General features: G+C 47.6%; 1 protein-coding gene across 1 annotated transcript in view; it reads right to left on the bottom strand.

Moving 5' to 3' along the window:
- The window catches only part of PIGU (phosphatidylinositol glycan anchor biosynthesis class U), a 43,180-nt gene extending 31,435 nt beyond the window's left edge, over nt 1–11,745 (bottom strand). The window contains exons 1-4 of the mRNA XM_075901537.1: nt 11,534–11,745; nt 8,338–8,402; nt 6,329–6,388; nt 4,563–4,625 (exon numbers count right to left, since the gene is read on the bottom strand). Coding sequence (XP_075757652.1) covers nt 4,563–4,625; nt 6,329–6,388; nt 8,338–8,402; nt 11,534–11,663 — 318 coding nt within the window. The 5' untranslated portion in view covers nt 11,664–11,745. The remainder of the gene's footprint in view (nt 1–4,562; nt 4,626–6,328; nt 6,389–8,337; nt 8,403–11,533) is intronic.
- Nucleotides 11,746–22,289: the final 10,544 nt, after the last annotated feature.

Consider the following 22,289-nt stretch of genomic DNA (forward strand, 5'->3'; position numbering starts at 1 on the left):
CAAATCAAATGAAGTGATCTGATTTCAAGAAGCATATCCTAATGCTGTTTCAGCTCACAGCTCCAAAATAGCTTCCAGGTTAGTTCGGTTTGTTGCCCCGACTAACAGCAATAGAGTCCGGGTACCTGAAGAAATGGGCTGTGCCCACAAAAGCTCATGTTGCCATCTCCATGTTTTGCTAGTTTTTAAAGTGCTAGCAGACTACTGCTTGTTTTTTAAGTTTTTCCTGTTACAGACTAACTCGGCTACCTCTCTGAAGCAATAGAGATGTGGCCTGATTTGTGTGTGCAATGAGAGAGTTATTGAATTAGTTATTAAGAGTCATTTCTCGATACATTTGAGTGTCCATTGTGTTTTCAAACGTAACATGGCAGCTTTGTGTGTTTTCTAAAGCCTACACCTCACCAAAGAATGGTGAACTTTACAAACCCTGCAATGGAACATCTAAGTCCCACACAAAGCAAGCCATTGGCTACTCTATACTCAGGATAATGCATCTTTGTGTATGCCCCTGTTGCTTCAGAGCATCTGTGAAAGATCTGCTCTGGGCACTCAAAATACATTTCATATAACCTCCACTAAAAAGTCAGAAGTGAAGGTGATCTATAAACCTACTGAAGTGTCCCTGAAAATCTAAAGAACTGTCGTATTGGTGAGAATTTTTATACACCAGCAGCTGTATCAGCTTGCACTGTTATTCCTTCAGCTCCACCAAGCAAAGCAAGATTAGGCCAGATCCTTGCTTAGATGGAAGACCTTCAATGAACACACAGATGCTGCAAACCCCTCCTCTGAATCGGTAATGAATCCTTGTCCCAGCATGATACTAGGAAGCACTGTGCTGCTGGTTCAGATACAGAGTTTTCTGTTGTAAAAACTGTCTCAAGTACATTAGTTATGAAAGATGGCAGTTTCCTTAGGAAGAGCCACTAGCCTCAAATTCCATTTATTAATACTTTGAAGGCAACGGTAGAGATCACTCCAGTGTCAGTCCAGTGCAGCAGAATTATCAGTCCTTCACTATTCTGATTTATGTGACCTGAAATGACAACTTTCTTTAAGGCTAATAAACTTGAGCATTACTGTTCAGTACTTTTCAGGCTGTGCTTGCGTATGGACACAAAGCCAACCAAGTGACTAGCTGGTTAAAAGCTGCAATGGGAACAGACCTAAGGATGAGAGCACCACAATCCTGCCAAATTCCTACTACAGTAATTGTGTTTGCACACCTAAAATTCCCACTATAACTGAAAATGAGCCCTCGGTTCCGGACTTAAAACTGCTGCATCCCATTACTGTGCGTTGTGAAATAGTTGCCATGTTTCACCACAGAAGGGGTTGGTCTGACCCAAAGTATACTTGATCATCATTAAAACTACGATGTGCACAACCGTTACATGAACTTGAGTAACACCCGTCCATAATGCCTTCATTATGCTTAGAAGTCACCCCATGATAAACAACAGCAGACGTTAACAGGGCCCATGTTGGCTCATGCATATTCTGCATCCATGTTCGCTGATTTCACAGCTATTGCTAATCAGTAGATATTGATTACTGCACTGTCTGAACAGGCCTGGACTTGCTTCATATATCATTTAATGAAACACTCTTGCACTTGTCAAGTGAACAAGGACCAGAAGCTTCCAGATCGCAGGCCCTGGTTCTCATGGGGGACTTTAATCACCCTGACATCTGTTGGGAAACCAATACGGCAGTACACAGGCAATCCAGGAAGTTTTTGGAGAATGTTGGGGATAACTTCTTGGTACAAGTGCTGAAGGATCCGACCAGGGGCCGTGCACAGCTTGACCTTCTCCTCACAAACAGGGAGGAACTAATAGGGGACGTAGAGGTGGGTGACAACCTGGGAAGCAGTGATCATGAGATGGTAGATTTCAGGATCCTGACCAAAGGAAGAAAAGAGAGTAGTAAAATACACACCTTGGACTTCAAAAAAGCAGATTTTGACTCCCTCAGAGATCTGATGGAAAGAATCCCCTGGGATGTTAACATGAAGGGGAAAGGAGTCCAGTACAGCTGGCAGTATTTTAAAGAAGCCTTATTGAAGGCACAGAAAGAAACCATCCCGACACGTAGCAAGAGAGGCAAGCCTGGTAGGAGACCGGATTGGCTTACAGGGGAAATCCTTGGTGTACTTAAGCACAAAAAGGAAGCTTACAGAAAGTGGAAACTTGGACAAATGACTAGGGAGGAGCTTAAATGTATAGTTCGAGAATGCCGGGGGGTTATCAGGAAGGCGAAAGCACAAATGGAGTTGCGACTGGCTAAGGATGTGAAGGATAACAAGAAAGGTTTCTACAGGCATGTCAACAAAAAGAAGGTGATCAGAGAGGGTGTGCAGTCCCTAATGGATGAAGGAGGTAACCTAGTGACAGAGGATGTGGGGAAAGCTGAAGTACTCAATGCTTTCTTTGCCTCTGTATTCACGGACAAGGTCGGCTCCTGGACTCCTGTGCTAAGCGACGCAAGATGGGAAGAAGATGGACAGCCCTTGGTGGGTAAAGAACAGGTTAGGAACTATTTAGAAAAACTAAACGTACACAAATCCATGGGTCCAGACTTAATGCACCCAAGGGTACTGAAGGAGTTGGCAAATGTCATTGAGGAGCCTTTGGCCATTATCTTTGAAAAGTCGTGGAGATCGGGCGAAATCCCGGATGATTGGAAAAAGGCAAATGTAGTGCCCATCTTCAAAAAAGGGAAGAAGGACGATCCAGGGAACTATAGGCCGGTCAGTCTTACCTCGGTTCCTGGAAAAATCATGGAAGGGATCCTAAAGGAATCCATTTTGAGACACTTGAATGAGAGGAAAGTGATCAGGAATAGTCAGCATGGATTCACAAAGGGCAAGTCGTGCTTGACCAATCTGATTAGCTTCTATGATGAGGTAACTGGCTCAGTGGACATGGGAAAGTCAGTGGATGTTATATACCTTGACTTTAGCAAGGCTTTTGATACGGTCTCCCACAATATTCTTGCCAGCAAGTTAAGGGAATGCGGATTGGATAACTGGACGGTAAGATGGATAGAAAGATGGCTAGAAGGCCGGGCCCAGCGGGTAGTGATCAACGGTTCGATGTCAGGATGGCGGTCGGTTTCTAGTGGAGTGCCCCAAGGTTCGGTTCTAGGACCGGTTTTGTTCAATATCTTTATTAATGACCTGGATGAGGGGATAGATTGCACCCTCAGCAAGTTTGCAGATGACACTAAGCTAGGGGGAGAGGTAGATACGCTTAAGGGCAGAGATAGGGTCCAGAGTGACTTAGACAAATTGGAGGATTGGGCCACTAGAAATCTCATGAGATTCAACAAAGACAAGTGTAGAGTCCTGCACTTGGGACGGAAGAATCCCAAGCATAGTTACAGGCTGGGGACCAACCAGTTAAGTAGTAGTTCTGCAGAAAAGGACCTGGGGGTTACAGTGGATGAGAAGCTGGATATGAGTCAACAGTGTGCCCTTGTAGCCAAGAAGGCTAATGGCATATTAGGATGCATTAAGAGGAGCATTGCCAGCAGATCCAGAGATGTCATTATTCCCCTTTATTCGGCTTTGGTGAGGCCACATCTGGAGTATTGTGTCCAGTTCTGGGCCCCCCACTACAAAAAGGATGCGGACGCATTGGAGAGGGTCCAGCGGAGGGCAACCAAAATGATTAGGGGTCTGGAGCATATGACCTACGAGGAGAGGCTGAGGGACTTGGGTCTGTTTAGTCTGCAGAAGCGAAGAGTGAGGGGGGACTTGATAGCAGCCTTCAACTTCCTGAAGGGAGGTTCCAAAGAGGATGGAGAGAGGCTGTTCTCAGTAGTGACAGATGGCAGAACAAGGAGCAATGGTCTCAAGTTATGGTGGGAGAGGTCCAGATTGGATATTAGGAAAAACTATTTTACTAGGAGGGTAGTGAAGCATTGGAATGGGTTACCTAGGGAAGTAGTGGAGTCTCCATCCCTAGAGGTGTTTAAGTCTCGGCTTGACAAAGCCCTGGCCGGGTTGATTTAGATGGGATTGGTCCTGCCTAGAGCGGAGGGCTGGACTTGACGACCTTCTGAGGTCTCTTCCAGTTCTGATTCTATGATAAGGGGATGGTTGGATGAAATAACATGATCTTGGTAACTAATTGACCATTCATTTCCAGTTGGAAATAGGTCAATGGAGGGATGATAGGAGTTGCTATAGGGAACTTTCTGGGTGTCTGGCTGGTGAGTCTTGCCCACATGCTCAGGGTTTAGCTGATCGCCATATTTGGGGTCAGGAAGGAATTTTCCTCCAGGGTAGATTGGCAGAGGCCCTGGAGGTTTTTCGCCTTCCTCTGTAGCATTGGGCACAGATCACAGCTGAAGGACTCTCTGCATGTTGGGGCCTTCAAAGTATTGGAGGGCTTCAATATCTGAGACATAGGTGAGAGGATTATTCTAAGAGGGGTGGGTGAGATTCTGTGGCCTGCACTGTGCAGGGGGTCAGACTAGATGATCATAATGGTCCCTTCTGACCTTAAAGTCTATGAGTCTATGAGACCAGCAGATTCTGCAAGTCAGCTTACCACAACTTTGTTGAAATCCTGGACGGCCAAGTAGAGGGCAACACCAGTTAGCACATCAGTTATCTAAAGAAAGGAAGATAAGCAAAGACTGACTGGTCACTAAAGCAAGGAATATAAGAACATAAGAAAGGCCATATTGGGTCAAACCAAAGGTCCATCTTGCTTAGTAACCCCTCTACCAACAGTGGCTAATGCCAGGTGCCCCAGAGGGAACAAACAGAACAGGGAATCATCAAGTGATCCCTCTCCTGTCATCCATTTCCAGCCTCTGACAAACAGAGGCTAGAGAGATCATTCCTACCCATCCTGGTTAATAACTATTGATGGACCTAACCTCCATGAATTTTATCTAGTTCTTTTTTGAACCCTGTTAAAGCCCTGGTCTTCACAACATGCTCTGGCAAGGAGTTCCACAGGTTGACTGTGCGGTTGTGTGAAGAAATACTTCCTCTGGTTTGTTTTAAACCTGTGACCTATTAAAACAGTAAGCAAATGCAACCACTACTCCAGAAAGCTGTGATATTGCACCAATACTCTGAACTAAATATTCACCATAGTAACTATTGGTAACAGTTTAGGGTGTAGGTGGAAACATCTCTAAAGATTCCAGCTCTGCATCTCTTAAGTGATGACCTATGGAGTAGCAGTGTTTCTTTAAGTTCTTTCTGGCAGGTACAGAGAAGTGAGTATTTTGAGAAGAAGTGGGGAACTGGAAGAGGAGAAATTGTTCACAAAACAGGAGGTCTCTTGTCAAGTGGCCCACAAGCTAAAAGTGTTACAGAACCACTAATTTATCCAGAGCAGAGAGACAGCACTGCACATATGACTAAGAACATGTTCACCAATGATCCAGAAGAGCAGCCTTCTGAATTAACCAACTGCTCACCAGATAACAGTACCAATTGTCTAGGCCTCAGAGCAAATAATTTGAAATGGTTGCTATACATGTATTACAATCAATTTTTAGCCCTTGTGAGAAACGCCAGATTGCCTTGGTCATCAGAACTGGTAGAGAAAAGATACAATTAGCTGGGTAATTTTTGTTTATTTGTATTATGCGACACACAAAATAATTTTCTGCCAAACAGGTATTTTTAACTCTACCGTGCTCAGAAAGGACCAGCTCCTGCTCCCACTGAGCTCCCCAGAGCATTGCTATTAACTTTAATGAGAAGCCCATAATTTGAAAGTATAATCTCTATAATAGCTTGACATTCTTCATTAAAGGTCTCGTGGAAGAATTTGTACCTTTTTTTATTTATTTAGGGCAGAGGTTATCAACCTGAGAGTGCGCAGACTATATCTAACATTTCAAAGGGGTGCACACCTCCATCTGAAATGTTTTAGAGGTCAGCAAATGAAAAAAAGCTTGCCTTTTCAGGTCAGCTCTAAGGGTTTGCGTCATGTCCCTGTTCTTCCTTTTGATGACATGTAGCCAGCCAGATTAATTTTTGGAGGAAGAAGGAGGTACAGACTGAGCATGCATATGTACAGACATGTCTTTTTTTCTAAATATCTCTTCAGCTCTATAGGGGTCTAATGTACAAGGCTGTTAATTGCCCTTAATTCTCCTGGACATGAATAGAAGCTGTGGCAACCGAGCACACTCAATAACTCACAGATCTCAATGTTCCCTCAGCTGAAACTGAGACTGGGTGGATAAAAATCAATAATTAAAAAAAACTAAATATACTTTTGCTTTTAAAAAGAAGGGCATTACTGGAACAGTTTGTTTTGGTTTTTAAAAAGATTGAAGCAACACTTACCATGAACACCAATTCAGCATATTCAATCAGGAAATGAAACAAGTATATTATTAACGGGGTCTAAGAGAGAGTAAAACAGAAACACACAATCAAATCTTGTCAATCCCCTACAAATTTGGGCATTCACAAAATCAAGACATTAAAACGGGAAGACAACGTTTTCCCCAAGAAGGCAACCAATTAGTTGACAGAGTCTCACTACATTGACATCACAGATTTATATTAGGGTTGTCAATGGACACGCGTTAATGCCGGAGATTAACGCAGTCCAGGATTAACACATTAATCGCAGACTTTAATGCTGTGCTGCCCAGCACTTCAAAGGGGCAGTGCAATGCGGAACCAGGATCAGCTGGGGACCCACAGCTGACCCAAGGCTCCACTGCCCCTTTTTAAATGCGCAGAGTTGGCATCTGAAATGGGCAGTCGCCTCACAGTTGAGCCGGCTCTCAGCTTTGCAGCGGCTGCCCCTTAGAAACGCCACTTCCGCGTGGCATTTCCCCAGAACCTGGTAACAGCTGGGAACTCCCAGTTTATCCTAGGCTCCCCGTGGCAGTAAAATCTAGGGTCAGCTGGGAACTCCCCAGCTCACCCCGGGTTCTGGGGAAATGCTGTGCAGAGCCCAGGATCAGATGGGGAGTCCCCAGCTGACCCCGTGCTCCATGGCAGCTGCTCCTTTGAAACACGAGAGGCGGTGTTTTAAAGGGGGAGCCGTGGAGCCCGGGGTCAGGTGGAGACTCCCAGCTGATCCTGGGCTCCTTTTGGCAGCCGGACCCGGGAACAGCTGGGGACTCCTTAGCTGACCCCGGGTTCTGGGGAAATGCTGCGCAGAGCCCAGGATCAGCTAGGGAGTCCCCAGCTGACCCCGGGCTCCATGCCTGCCCCTTTGAAACGCGCCTTGGGGTGGCATTTCAAAGGGGAGGCGCACACAATTAATCGCGATTAAATAGCTTGACAGCCCTAATTTATTTCTGAACCTTCCCCTCCAGCTGACCACAGCCTTGGTCTTGCCAGTATTTCCTCTTTTATGCATGTGAGCTTTGGTGGCATAGCTACACTGCAGCTGGGTTGTGTGAATCCCAGTGTCGGTACAGACTTATGCTACCTTCCCTCGAGCTAGCATGCTAAAACAGCAGCATGGATGGCAGCTCAGACTAGCTGTCCACATCCAAGCCCACTCAATTCTCTGGCCCAAATTCAGGCAACTAGCCCAAGCTGCTGCCAGTGCTGCAACATCCACAATGCCAATTTTAACATGTTAGCTTGCAGTGAGCTGGTGTGAGTCTGTCTGCCAATGCTAGGAATCACACCAGCTGCAGTGTCCACAAAGGGCTATGCAGGTGCGTACGTTTTCTCATGTGGATAAGTGCTTATAGGAATAGGCCTCACATGGAGGAGCGGGAAAAGTACCAGGGTACTGATGCTAGCACTGATATTTCTGCAAAATTCTGGGTCACGTAGGAGTACATCATCCAAAAATTGTACTAGAGTAGTGCTACCCTGGATGAGAGACAGCACATGCATTATCATGGCTAACCCAACATCAATATGTTGATGACTCCTCTGAATAGAGCCACACCCAAAGTTGGTTTCTTGTCTCAGTACACAAGCGCATTATGTTTATAAAATATTGTGCAGAACAATTCTGTTTAGACTGCCATAAAACCAATATCTGCATCTTTTTTCTTCTAGGAAAATTTGCATGTGAAGAGACTATGTGCTGCTTACGAATTCCACTGGTCTTAAATTTGCTCATGTAATAATAATCACCAGTAATCACCAATGTCAATCAAATTTGCAGCAGCCAGTTTTGTTGTCATGAACTGTACTTTGTAGCAGGGCTACTCACTGCATATATTTGTTACATGGACAACTACATGATTCTGAAGCATATAAATCATTTATATTTTGAAATGCACCAAGGAGTACCCACTCACAGCCAGACATTTAAAGGCACTGAGTAAGTATGTAATAATATGTATTAGAAAATACGACACAAGTTCACTTACTTCATGGAAGACATCTCCAGAATAGGGTGACACACCCAAATCCAGCAAAGCTAGCCCTTCAACAACTGAAATGCAAAAGATATCCACATTAGGAATCTGTTGACTAGAGAGATGCAAAACTCAAAATGGCAGAAATATACTTTTAAAACATCTTGTGACCATGAGAATTTCACAATAGCTCACTATCTGAAGAGACTATTCAAAAAACATACAAAACTGCCAGAGCAACTAGACTTAGGTGTTTCCTGGTTTATTTCTACTATGCAAATTTGTCAAAACTGACACTTCAATGATTGAAGAAATTGGAGAGGGTCCAGAGAAGAGCAACAAGAATGATTAAAGGTCCAGAGAACATGACCTATGAAGGAAGACTGAAGGAACTGGGCTTGTTTAGTTTGCAAAGGAGAAGACTGAGGGGGGACATGATAGCGGTTTTCTGGTACCTAAAAGGGTGTCACAAGGAGGAAGGAGAAAACTTGTTCTCCTTAGCCTCTTGAGGATAGGACAAGCAGCAATGGGCTTAAACTGTAGCAAGGGAGGTTTAGGTTGGACATTAGGAAAACTTCCTAACAGTTAGGGTGGTGAAACACTGGAATAAGTTGCCCAGGGAAGTTGTGGAATCTCCATCCCTGGAGATATTTAAGAGCAGGTTAGACAGATATCGATCAGGGATGGTCTAAACGGTACTGAGGGCAGGGGACTGGACTCGATGACCTCTCAAGGTCCCTTCCAATTCTAGTGTTCTATGGTTCTATGGTTCAATGATTGTTTCAGGCAATACAAAAATCTAAACTAAATCAACTAAATCAACCCAGCCAGGGCCCTGTCAAGCCGAGACTTAACCCATTCCAGTACTTCACCACACTCCTAGTGAAACAGTTTTCCTAATGTCCAACCTGGACCTCTCCCACTGTAACTTGAGACCATTGCTCCTTGTTCTGCCATCTGTCACTACTGAGAACAGCCTCTCTCCAGCCTCTTTGGAACCTCCCTTCAGGAAGTTGAAGGCTGCTACCAAATCCCCCCTCACTCTTCTCTTCTGCAGATTAAACAAACCCAAATCCCTCATAGGTCATATGCTCCAGCCCCCTAATCATTTTGGTTGCCCTCTGCTAGACCCTCTCCAATGCGTCCACATCCTTTCTGCAGTAGGGGGCCCAGAATTGGACGCAATACTCCAGATGTGTCCTCACTAGTGCCGAATGAAGGGGAATAATCACTTCTCTAGATCTGCTGGCAATGCTCTTCCTAATGCACCCTAATATGCCATTAGCCTTCTTGGCTACAAGGGCACGCTATTGACTCTCATTCAGCTTCTCATCCACCGTAATCCCCAGGTCCTTTTCTGCAGAACTGTGGCTGCTGTGGCTGAAGATAAGCTTGCCATTCATCTGCCTTCATCACCGGCGGAGGAGTGAAGGCGCAAGCAGTGCTGCAGACACTAGGCCTCCACCCCAGCCCTCAGGTGAGTTGCCTTTCTCTGCTGCCTGCAGGGTGGGGAGCCTCCCCAAGGGGAAGGCAGATCGCAGTGATGCTCTGCGCTCCGGGGTCATTGTGGGCTCACCACCCCCGCACCTGGGCCTGCTGCAGCCCGCACAGCACTGCCTGCCACTTGTCCTGCTGCTGCTCTGCTGCCAGGGGCAGAAAGCAACAACATGGCTAGGGGGGGTAACCAGGGCAGGGACCCAGCCACAGGGAGGGGGGCAATTTTAACTCCCACAGCAGCATGCCACAGGCTCCCAGGACTGCAGCCGAGAGGGGAAAGGAGCATCCTGCCCCAGATTCCGCCTGGCTGTGCTAGTGGGTGTCCATGCTATTTGTGCAGCTTTAAGCAGCATGGCCATTTTGAACTCCAGTGGCACAAAGGTACCCTGTAGGCAGTGATCTCACTTCCCTAATTGCATCTTACCCCCAGTGGAGGTAGGGTACTCCCTAGCTTGCTTAGTGGTGCCCCTCTCTACCTAAAGCTCCTGGGATAGGGGCATTCTGGAGGAAAATTAGAGCAGTACTGCACTGTGCTTATTCTTGGCCTCCTATTACTTCTACTGAACTATGAGCAATGCAAACTTAGAGCATCCTTGAGACTAATCAACATACAACCGCAGCTGGACTTGCTTCTGGCAATACAGAAGGCACAGGGGGGGCTTAGAAAGATCTTTCATTCTTTCACCATTCCTGCACTGATATATAGTGATCATGCCTTGGTATCCAACTGAAAGTTGAAAGAGGCTATAGTTCAGACTGTTCTCCGAGATCTCTTACTTCCGACATTGCTAGCAAACCCACCAACATCCTTCTGGTATTTGGAATGTAGGCAGGAGTCACAGAATCATAGGACTGGAAGGGAGATCATCAAGTCCAGCTAGACAAGGGTCTGGGAGAGGGCTATAAACAGAGTTGGCTACTGAACATTTTGCAGTATTTATTTTCTTTTTATTTGACTTCATATTAAATAAACATTTAAGGTCGTGCACCTTGTTAATTATCCCTTGTTTTTGTAGTCTTTCTTCCATAACATTTTAAAAAATACATATTTGTTAATAACTTGAGTGCCATGGTGGCATACATCCAAACAAGCGCACATGACCTCAATACTGGTGCACACCACAAAACTCACTCTGCTCATGAATGGAAAATCTTAGAGGGAACATTGTATCCTACCCCCAGGACAGCTCTCTAACCACTGGGCTATTCTGAGGTCGGGCTCACAAGCTGCTCCACACCAGGGAAGGAGAAACCGCACCGAGCCTCTTTTGGCCACTGATTTGTGTTTTATAAGATGAAGCAGAAATAAAGAAATTACTCTGAGGAGCCTGTCGTGCTGCTTGGGCCCCCGTGTAAACTGCAGGCAGGTCTTGCAGCACAGCCAGCCCGCCCGGGTGAGGGGTAAACTTTGCCAATCCCATGGACAAGGAGGGGCTGCGAGGGTGGGACCTGCCCCTCAGGGCCGGGGGGGAAAGGGGGGGCGGGGGGGCGCCCCCTCAGGGCCGGGGGGGAAGGGGGGAAGGAGGGGCGCCCCCTCAGGGCCGGGGGGGAAGGGGGGGCGGGGGGGCGCCCCCTCAGGGCCGGGGGGAAGGGGGGACGCCCCCTCAGGGCCGGGGGGAAGGGGGGGCGGGGGGGCGCCCCCTCAGGGCCGGGGGGAAGGGGGGGCGCCCCCTCAGGGCCGGGGGGGAAGGGGGGGCGGGGGGGGACTCACCTCGCTTCCAGGCGTTTAACGGAGACGCCACCTCGACCCGCTCGGAGATGAACCCGGCCAGGCTGGAGCGGAACAGCACGGCTCGGACCGTCACGGCCACCAGAATGCCCAGCACCAAGGGAGCCGCCATCTTAGCGGGCGGACCAGGGCCTCAGCGCGGGCTGTAGTTCCCAGCCGCGCTGAGGAGCGGGGCGCCTATGGGCCAGTCTCGTAGAGAAGACTACAACTCCCATGAGCCTCTGCGCCTTCCGCTTCCCGAGACCTCGTGCAAGCTACGGGCAGGGCATTGGGACAAACCTAGGAGGGTTGAGGAACAGAGCGTAGCAATCCAGACCAGCTGTCCCCGATCCCCTCCCTGCTGGAGAGAATGCAACAGGCAGCGCGGGGGCAGCTCTGCTTGAGCGAGGAGATCCCAGGCACATTGCTCATGGATGGCTGGGCTGCGAATCTGCCTGTGGGCCAAGCTTGCGGATTGGAAGCGGATCCAGATTTTGTGTCTGCAGGGCTCTGCCCATTGCAGCCCTCAGGCTCCCCCCTGTCAGACTGTCCTGGCACAACCTCTGCCCCCTCTCTGCGTGGGGCACCCTCAGGTAGCGTGGCCCTTGCTTTGTGCTGAACGCTCAGCTAAGTTCTCGGAGGAATTGAGAGTCCAGCTGCCATGTGTCCCCCCAAGCACTGTTACATCCTTCCAGGCACCACTGGGGATCTAGGCTTGGATGTAAGTGTTTTATGAAGCTGAACACAGAAGCAGGGAGTTTGACAAGCATGCTTCAAGTGGGGTGAGAGCAGGGAAGTGCTGTCTGCATTGGTCGAAAGACCTCCGCAGAATAGGCGCTCTTCAGAGGGCTCAGAAAGGAGGGAAAGCATTGAGGTCAGCGAGAGAGGAGTGGCTGGTCACACAGACAAAGGAAACGTGATTGACTGAGTCTCCTTTTCCACCCTGGGCATGAAAGTTCATTCCAGTAAGGATATGGCCTTGCCCTGAGCTAAGAAAAGTAACCTCTCTGGTTAAGTGCTGCCAGGCAGCAACCTGGATCTCTGTCTAGCCCTTAATTCACCATTATTTGAATGCAATTCAAACTCCAGCCTTTGGGCTTTGATTCCTGAGAGCCGTTTTCCAAGACAAGGTCCCATGGTCTGGCCTCCTGGAGCACGGGTGGTGTGGATGGGGTTATCTACAGCTCATTGTATTTCTTTCACACACACAAGTATTTGAGTCTTACCTGTAAATAAACTTTCGAAGCGGGATACTCTCCCATGTGCAAGCCCACCTGAGTCTCAGTCTAGTTTGGGTTGGGTTGGATTGCTAAACATGGTAGAAGTTCCTACCAGGGGCCTGAAGTGGGCTGCATGAGCATCAAAATCTCATCAATGAAGTGGGAAAAGAAACGGTTCATTCCACAATTGGAGGAGAAAGCGTCCTGCAGAAAATAAATAAAACCCAACCCCCCTTTTCTAGTTTAGCCTTCAGATGTTGGATAAACCAGGGCTACATGAACTTTGTATAATGCTGCTGCTCTGACGATAGGTGGCATCATGTCCTTATTCTCATCGATGAGGTGTAAGCCACAGCCAGCCAGCCACTGTAATCCATTTCATTTCTGTCATCTCTATCTTCTTAGAGAATCAAGGTACTCAAACCTTTCATGCTCGAAGGAAAGGATTCCAGAGAGCACAGTTTTTATTTGGGTCTGTGCAGAATTGAAGCACTGTTACATCCTTCCAGGGACTACAGGTGATTTAAGTTTGGATGTAAGTGTTTTATGAAGCTGACCACAAAAGCAGATAGTTTGACAAGGATTGATAAGTGAGATTTATTTTATTGATTTAGAGCAGGACTAGTCAACTTCGGAAGCCCCGGGGCCCACAATGATACTCACAGCACATGCTAAGGGCCACAACTTAAGTGTGGTTGCATATGCAAGCAAATATTTATGCAAATAGCTTCTTTCACACGGACGGGCATGAAAACAAAGTTTCATGCAAGACAACAACACAACACTCAGGCCCTATTTAAGTCAGTTCTGTTGATATTAATAAAATGCAATATTTACCCAATTTCCACTCATATGACAGCACTTTTAATGAGCAATGGCAGTCCAGGAATGTAACTACTAAAACGCGTATCAACAGAAGACCGTTCTATTGACTCGCCGTTGTGGAGCGTGTTCCCAGTGGAGGCCATGTTCAAAGAATCCCACCTGCAGGCTGTGTGTTGAGCCCCATGTAAACCCAAACCGCACCACGGGCTGCAAACAAATGGGCCATGAGCTGCCTACAGGCCGCTGTAGTAAGTTGAGGGTCAGTAATATGGAGTCAGCAGGCCTAAGGCCTGCAAGATGGAAACAGCAACAGACCTGCAATGTAGTGAGCAAGACTTTGGTTCAGTAACACAGGAGCCAAGAAAGAGGCCCTACTGATAACTGTGTAATTGTGTAAGTTAGGTGAAGCATGGAAGGACACGGGCTACGTCTACACTGGCCCCTTCTTCGGAATAGGCATGCTAATTTCGAACTTTGGACTAGGGAATGAGGAATGAGGAGTAATGGTAGTTCGGACTAGGAAGCCTAGTTCGAACTACCTAGTTCGAGCCCCGTGTAGCCACGCGGCACGGGGTTCGAACCAGCCGGGATTTAAAAATGGCGGCGCCCGGCTTATGCAAACGAAGCCCGGGAAATTCAAATCCCGGGCTTCATTTGCAAGTGCGGTATGCCTACATTACCCTCCTAGTTCAAACTAGCGGGGTAGTGTAGACATACCCTGAGTCTTTAAGCTATTACAGGACTCATTTTTGTAGCTACAGTCTCACACGGCTACCTCTCTGATATTTGTTAGTGTTCTTCTGAGATTTCGGTTCAGACTCAGGCTATGTCTACGCTGCAGGCTTCTTGCACAAGAGATCTTCCGCAAAAACTTCTTGCGCAAGAGTACGTCCACACTGCAAAAGTGTATCAGAAAAGCAATGTGCTCTTGCGCAAGAGAGTGTCCACGCTGCCTGGACACGCTCTCGCAAGAAAGCACCGATTGTCATTAACAGAATGGCCATCAGGGTGCTTGTGCTTCTTTCGATAGGCTGGTTTTGCGCAAAAAACCCGTTTTCCGTCCACACACACCTTTTTGTGCAAGAGCTCCTCCTGCCTGGCTCCTGCTGCTTCACTGGCTTCTTCTGGGGTGGCAAAACACATTCAAGGGTACATCTAGACTACACCTCTCTGTTGACAGAGAGATGTAGATTAGGCACGTCGAAATTCCTAATGAAGCAGGGATTTAAATATCCTGCGCTTCATTAGCATAAACATGGATGCCGCTTTTTCCTAAACAGAGCTTTTTCAAAAAATCCCGGCAATCTAAACACGCCTCTTTCAAAAAATAAACCCTTTTTCAAAAGATCCCTTATCCCTCACACAATGAGGTTTACAGGATCTTTTGACAAAGGGTTTATTTTTCAAAAGATGTGTGTCTAGACTGCCATTTTTTTTTCCGAAAAAGCTCCATTTCCAAAAAAAGCGGTGGCCATGTTTATGCTAATGAAGCGCAGGATATTTAAATCCCTGCTTCATTAGCAATTTTGATGTGCCTAATCTACATCTCTCTGTCAACAGAGAGGTGTAGTCTAGACATAACCTCAGAGTCCTGGTCCTTGGTTTCAAAGCTCTTCATGGCTTGGACCCTAAGGCTACGTCTAGACTGGCATGATTTTCCAGAAATGCTTTTAACGGAAAAGTTTTTCATTAAAAGCATTTTCGGAAAAGCGCATCTAGATTGGCATGGACGCTTTTCCGCAAAAGCACTTTTTGCAGAAAAGCATCCGTGCCAATCTAGACGCGCTTTTCCGCAAAAAAGCCCCCATCGCCATTTTCACGATCGGGGCTTTTTTGCAGAAAACAAATCTCAGCTGTCTACACTGGCCCTTTTGCGCAAAAGCTTTGCTCAAAAGGGACTTTTGCCCAAACGGGAGCAGCATAGTATTTCTGCAAAAAGCACTGATTTCTTACAGTAGGAAGTCAGTGCTTTTGCGGAAATTCAAGCGGCCAGTGTAGACAGCTGGCAAGTTTTTCCAGAAAAGTGGCTGATTTTCCGGAAAAACTGGCCAGTCTAGACACAGCCCAAGAGTCTGAAGCCCTGAGATGGAGGCTGTGGTTGACCTCGCTATTCCTCTGGCATGATGAAACATTCAGCAACCAGGACAATGCCCATCTGTTCAGGAGACAGAACACCTTTCGGAGGAGCCATCTGAAAGAGTGGAATGAACCCCAGCCCATTACCAACCTCCCTCTCTTCCCCTCCAAGGGCTGGGCATGTTTCTTTGACCTTGTCCTCTCTAATATGTACACAGAGCAATGGAAATATTTAAAAACAAACAGAAAAAACAACAAAAGTCCAAATCAAATCAAGTCCCTCCCCTGCACATGCTGCTTCTCTGGGGAGACTCTTGAATGCTTCCGCTATTTCGAAGTATAGCAGCTGCGCTATTTCTCCATCCCTGTAAACCTCATTCTATGAGGAATAAGGGAGGGTTCGAAATAGTGACTTCTTGTGAGACATTGGGCAATTCACTTAGATACGTCCACACTGCAGCGGAGGCTATGAATGTTCTTGTGTGTAGACCCACCCCTGCTCTTACTGGCTTACTAGAAGCAGAAGCCAAGGACTGCATGGTGGGGGCCTCAGTTACAGCCACACAAGCAAATAGGAGCACAAATGGCTGAGATGGGTTTGTGCAGCCTGAGCTGAAGTCTTTGCCACTGCCAGGCATTACTGATATTTCTAATGAGTGAGCTAGAGTGCAGCTGGCATGTGTTTGTCTACACGAGCCACCATGCCCAGCCAGGGCTAGATTACCCAATAGGCAGACTAAGCACGTGCTTAGGGCACCAGGAAAGCAGGTTTTTTGAGATTTTTGGGGGGAAAAATTGATATTTGATATTTCAAAAAAAGCATCGAAGTAGTCATCATGGGAAAAATCAGAACTTTGTTAGACTTCCTTACACTCCACTACACACTCTTCCCCCATTTTTCTGTTCTCTTTTTATTACTTATCCCCACCTAAACCGGGGGGATGTCCTACTAACGTAGATTGAAATAATGCAAGGAAATCAGATCCTGTCATGTATTGCAATAAACGTATGTTTTATTATTGATATATTCTTCTGAGTTATACGTACTCTATTCTTTTCTTTCTTTCTTATATATATATTATATACAGGGCTTGCCAAGAGGCAGCGCACAGGCGAGTAGATTACATGATTTGTCAAGCCCTGATTATATATATACATAAAAATAGTATATGTTGTGTAATTTGTGTTTTTTTAAGTTCAGATAACTGAGATAAGGGGCATGTTGTATATTGGGTTGTAGATATAGATCTTGTTGTTATGGTAACTGAGTAGGTCACTGGGGTCAGCCCAGCTAGTCTGGGCTTATTCTAGTTAGTTCTGTGCTATGCAATAAAATGGACACTTACAACTACTCAAGCTCTCTGCCTTTCCACTGATTTCTTCCTATACCGTGAAACTCCCAATGCCATAACAGGGCAGTTCTTAAAACATGTTTGGGCAATGATCGTGTGTTGAAATCTCTTTCTAATACTCGCTGGGAGGCACATGCAGTGGCAACAAGTGCAATTCTGGAGTCCTACTCAAAGGTTGTGGATGCATTAGAAAGTATAGCTGAAGACCAATCACAAAAGGGAGAAACCATACGAGAGGCAGAAAACATTGCAAACAAGATGCAAGAACTAGAGTTTGTATTCATGGTGACCATGTGGAATGAAATGTTACAACACTTTTACCACACAAGTCAAGCTCTCCAAGAAAAAGAATTGGATTTGAAAACATGTACAGACCTCTGTCAATCATTATCCAACCACTTACACACTTTGAGGAATGATTTCGAAAAATTTGAAGACATATCAAAAGATATCTTGCCTGATATGAACTACAAAGAAGCCCAGTCCCGCAAATGAATCAGGAAAAAACAAGCAAACGAAAGCAGTGCAACAAACAGCATTGAATCCTAAAGACAAATTTTGTGTATCTACTTACTACGCTATAATTGATACACTTGAAGCTCATATGAAGAGGAGAGGTGAAGTGTACAAAGAAGTACCAAGTAGATTTTCTTTTCTAAACGATATGGATTTATCTGAAGAACAGTATTCACCAGGTTCCCAAAAGCTAGTTGACTTATACCCTGTTGACTTGAACATGAATCTCTGGTGAGAAGTACGGCAGTTCCACTTATATGCACACAAAGTTTAATGAAACAGGAAAAATGAAATTCAGTCACATTGATCTTCATGACACAATATTGAAAGACGGAATACAATGTGTATTTCCAAATGCAGAGATCGCACTACGTATTATTTTAACATTGATGATTACTAAAACTGCTCCGAAGAACTCTTTTTCTCAGCTGAAAAGAATAAAAAACCCTCAGAGAACAACAATGTGTCAGGACAGACTGGATTCGCTTTCCCTATTGTGTATGGAAGCAGACATGCTTCGTCAAGTCAGCTTCGATTAATTTATCCAGAATTTTGCAATCAGAAAATCTAGAAAGAAGTGATTTTAATTTCAACAGACATGTAAGTTTTGTGTCATTTCAAAAAATAAAATTTTATTTAACGATACAGTATTGTTTTTATTTTGAATTACATATGGGGGCACCATAATCTTTTCAGTGCTCAGGGCCTCTAAAGGTCTTAATCCAGCCCTATACAGCCCCTACAGCAATGTAGACATAGACTTAGTCTCTCTGCACATCAGTCCCTTAATGCCCTCCCAAAGAGTGGGCGCTGTTCAGATCTTGCAATAAAACTGGGGCCACGTATGTACCTAAGAGAGGGATAAATTCACTGCTGTCTTTAGAGACCAAGCAATGTTAATTTGTCATGTGCTGCTACAGCCTCCTGTATGATCACGGGCGTTGTTTGTTCTAGGATGGGGTGCCCATAAAGAACATGTGGCACAGGCCCTCGTTTCGCTGAATCAATAATGATGCTGATGTTAGTGGCATGGTGCTAGTGTGATGGTCTTTCCGATGATGTGCAAATTCTACAGGAGGAGTCCCTCCAAATTCGTGCAAAATTATCCTATGCTGTGAAATTGCAACTGCGTTCCACCCCAGAGTCACATGCATTTTAGCCAAGGGTAGGGTGATTTCTCTCTGTCCCTCTGGGTATGTCTACACTACAAAGTTAATTCGAACTAACGGACGTTAGTTCGCATTAACTTTGATAGGTGCTACACTAGGTAGCACTTAATTCGAACTAGCGGAGCGCTTAGTTCGAACTAGGTAAACCTCATTCTACGAGGACTAAGCCTAGTTTGAACTTACTAGTTCGATTTAAGGGGTGTGTAGCCCCTTAATTCGAACTAGTGGGAGGCTAGTCCTCTCCAGCTTTCCCTGGTGGCCACTCTGGCCAACACCAGGGAAACTCATATGCCCCCCCTCCCGGCCCCGGACCCCTTAAAGGGGCACGGGCTGGCTACAGTGCCCATGCCAGGTGCAAGCCTGCCAGCACCCAGCTAGCAGACCCTGCACCTGGCACGGCTCGAGACAGCCACCCAATGCCCCCCAGCTCTCCCCCTCTTCCCGGGACCAGGCTGGCGGCTCCCGGGAGCTTGCCCAGGACCGCAAGAGGCGGGCACCCGCCTGGTCTAGTGCGGATATCGTGGACCTCGTCCACGACCTCCGCACTAGGCACAGGAAAGTGGCCGTCTAGGGCAGGAGAGCTGCCAGCCTGGGCACCCAGGAGCAGGTGTGCATGAAAATCAAGGTGGTCCACTGAGACCCCCGACCCTGAGCCCTGAGCTTACAATGACTGTACTGGGTCAGACCAAAGGTCCATCTAGCCCTGTAGCCTGTCTGCCGACAGCGGCCAACCCTAGGGACCCTGGAGGGGATGGACCAAAGACAGTGACCAAGCCATTTGTCTCGTGCCATCCCTCTCCAGCCTTCCACAAACTTTGGGCAGGGACACCACTCCTACCCCCTGGCTGATACCACTCCATGGACCCAACCTCCATCACTTTATCTCACTTCTCTTTAAACTCTGTTCTAGTTCTAGCCTTCACAGCCTCCTGCAGCAAGGAGTTCCACAGGTTGACTCTTTGCTTTGTGAAGAACAACTTTCTGTTACTAGTTTGAAGCCTGATACCCATTCCTTTCCTTTGGTGTCCTCTAGTCCTTCTATTATGGGAACTAATGAAGAACTTTTCTTTATGCACCCTCTCCACCCCACTCATGCTTTTATAGACCTCTATCATATCCCCCCTCAGTCTCCTCTTTTCTAAACTGAAAAGTCCCAGTCTCTTTAGCCTCTCTTCATATGGGACCTGTTCCAAACCTCTGATCATTTTAGTTGCCCTCCCCTCTCCCACCCTGTCTCTTCCCCTCTCCCACCTCCTTTTCCCAGTCTCCCCAAGTTTTGTTCAATAAAGGGAGATTCTATTTTTGACCACACGTTTTCTTTATTTTGTACATCAGGAAGGGGGGCTAGGGAGGGGTAAGTGGAAGGAGGTGAGGGAGGAATGGGGCATGAGCCCCCGATGGGGAGGACTGGGCTGGCTCTGCGGGCTTCTGGGGGTGGAAGCTCTCCTGCAGCCCTCCAATTGCCCCCTCTTCCCAGATGGCAGCCTGCGGCAAGTGCAGCCAGTCTGATGGCCGAGTGCTGTGATGTGTCCAGTGTGGGCACTCAAGGAACTCCAAGACAGGACTGCTTTGCAAGCGGGGCACCCCTGAGAACTGTCTGACCGGGGTGGGGGTCGGGTCCCTTTAAGCGCAGCCCTCGGCTAGCCTGAGGCAGCAGCTCCATGTTCTAAGTCCTCATCTGATGCCCTGCTGGCACTGCTTCCGGCCAGCCTTAACCTAGGTTCAGGGTCCACTCTGTGTGGACATGCTAGTTCGAATTAGCAAAATGCTAATTCGAACTAGTTTTTTAGTCTGGATGCGTTAGTTCGAATTAGCTTAGTTCGAATTAACTAATTCGAACTAAGTTAGTTCGAATTAGCGCTGTAGTGTAGACATACCCCCACTTATCTGCTTCTCAGGGGTATTGTAGAACTGAACCGGGCTTTAAGAGTTTCCGGGAAGGGGTGCAGAATATACGGTTTTTAAAAGTCTATGGGAGAAATACTAAACTGTTTTGTTCAGTCTGTTTTACCTGCTGAAAAGCAACGGACTCTCTCACTGGGACCTAATAGCAACACACAGGCAGGCCTGAATTCTGAGATTCATCTCACTTTTGATGGTGGTCAGGGGCAGTGGGTGAAAGTAGGGTTGAGGGAGGCAACCCACCCCCCAGCAATGCCCCAACCCTGCCTCTTCTGCACAAGCCCCCAGCACAGCCCCAACCCCCCAGCCCTGGAGCTCAGGGAGAACACATGGCATGTGGCCCCAGCCTTCCCGGCCCAGAGTACGAGGATGGGCGCTTGGGACAGTGTGGGCGGGGCCATGCCTCGTGGGTTGAGAAGTCGGGGCCTTCCCTCGCCTCGCCTAGCACACCCACCACCCCGATGGAGGTGATTCATCTCTACTGCAGAAGTTTGTGGAAAGTGTAATCTGATCAATCCGCCTTCCTTGATTTTGCGGGAGAGAAGCAGGAAGCAAGTGGCACTGGAGACGCCTGTGGTGGAGCCAGGGGCGGCCCGTGAGCCTAGGCAGACTAGGCAGTTGCCTAGGGTGCCGCCGGCCTGGGTGCCTGATGATGACGTCACGGGGCACTGGGGCGCCCCAGGATTATGTCACGGCCATTGATGGCCGAGCAGGCAGGGGCACCGATCACGCCTTCCGCCTAGGGTGCCAGCTGCCGGAGCTGGCCTCGGCCGCTCCTGGGTGGAGCACCGTTCTTCGCAGGAAAGGAAGCTCCGTCTTTGGCAGGGAGGAAGCCGCTTCTCTCAGCTCTCCTGAAGGACGGTTACTGGTGCCACCAATGGCAGCGGCCGGACAGTGATGCAGTGAGCGCCCACCCTTTGGGGAGCTCATGGTTAGAGTCGTGCTGTTCTGCAGGCGTCTGGTTTTCAAATGAAATGGGAAGAAAGGCCCCAGAAAGTGAGACTTGTCCAGCTGTTGCCCCTGGCAAAGGAAGCCAATCAAGTCTGCCCTCCTTGGGCATGTCCCATTAAAATAATGGGCCAGATCGCCAACCGGTGTCCATCGGTGTCTTTGCATTGCCTGAGGGACTGCGGCGGGATTTCACCAGCTGGGATCAGGACCACTGGGAGTAGTAGTTGGGGGTGATGGGCTGGCCGAGTCTCTTTCCTTTGAAGGTCACTGGTGAGCCTTCCCTGGGCTGTACCACTTGTTATTAGCATCAGACAGCTGCCAGGTGGTCCTTGTGAATAGAGTAGTCGGCATCAGCCCCTTCCTAATGGACACAGGCCCCCACGAGAACAGCCCCATCTTAATTAGCACCTTTCTTGGCGTCACTCAGTGGAGAGGCCAAGAGGCAGGAAGCCAAGAATTGTCTGCCCAGAACTAGATCCTGCAGAACAGGGAGGCTGGGGGACTGTGTAACATCTGCCGAGATTCTCCAGGCAGATATTAATGTGAGCCACGCACGGTGGGAGCAAGTACCACACATGGTGGGAGCAAGCTCTTCCCACTGCCCCTCGGGCTGCTCTTCTCACCGCTCCTCGGCAGGTTTAAAAGAGAACTAGATAAATTCACGGAGGTTAGGTCCATTAATGGCTCTTAGCCAGGATGGTAGGAACGGTGTCCCTGGCCTGTTTGTCAGAGGGTGGAGATGGATGGC

Source organism: Pelodiscus sinensis, chromosome 18, assembly GCF_049634645.1.
Source record: "Pelodiscus sinensis isolate JC-2024 chromosome 18, ASM4963464v1, whole genome shotgun sequence".
NCBI classification, from domain to species: Eukaryota; Metazoa; Chordata; order Testudines; family Trionychidae; genus Pelodiscus; species Pelodiscus sinensis.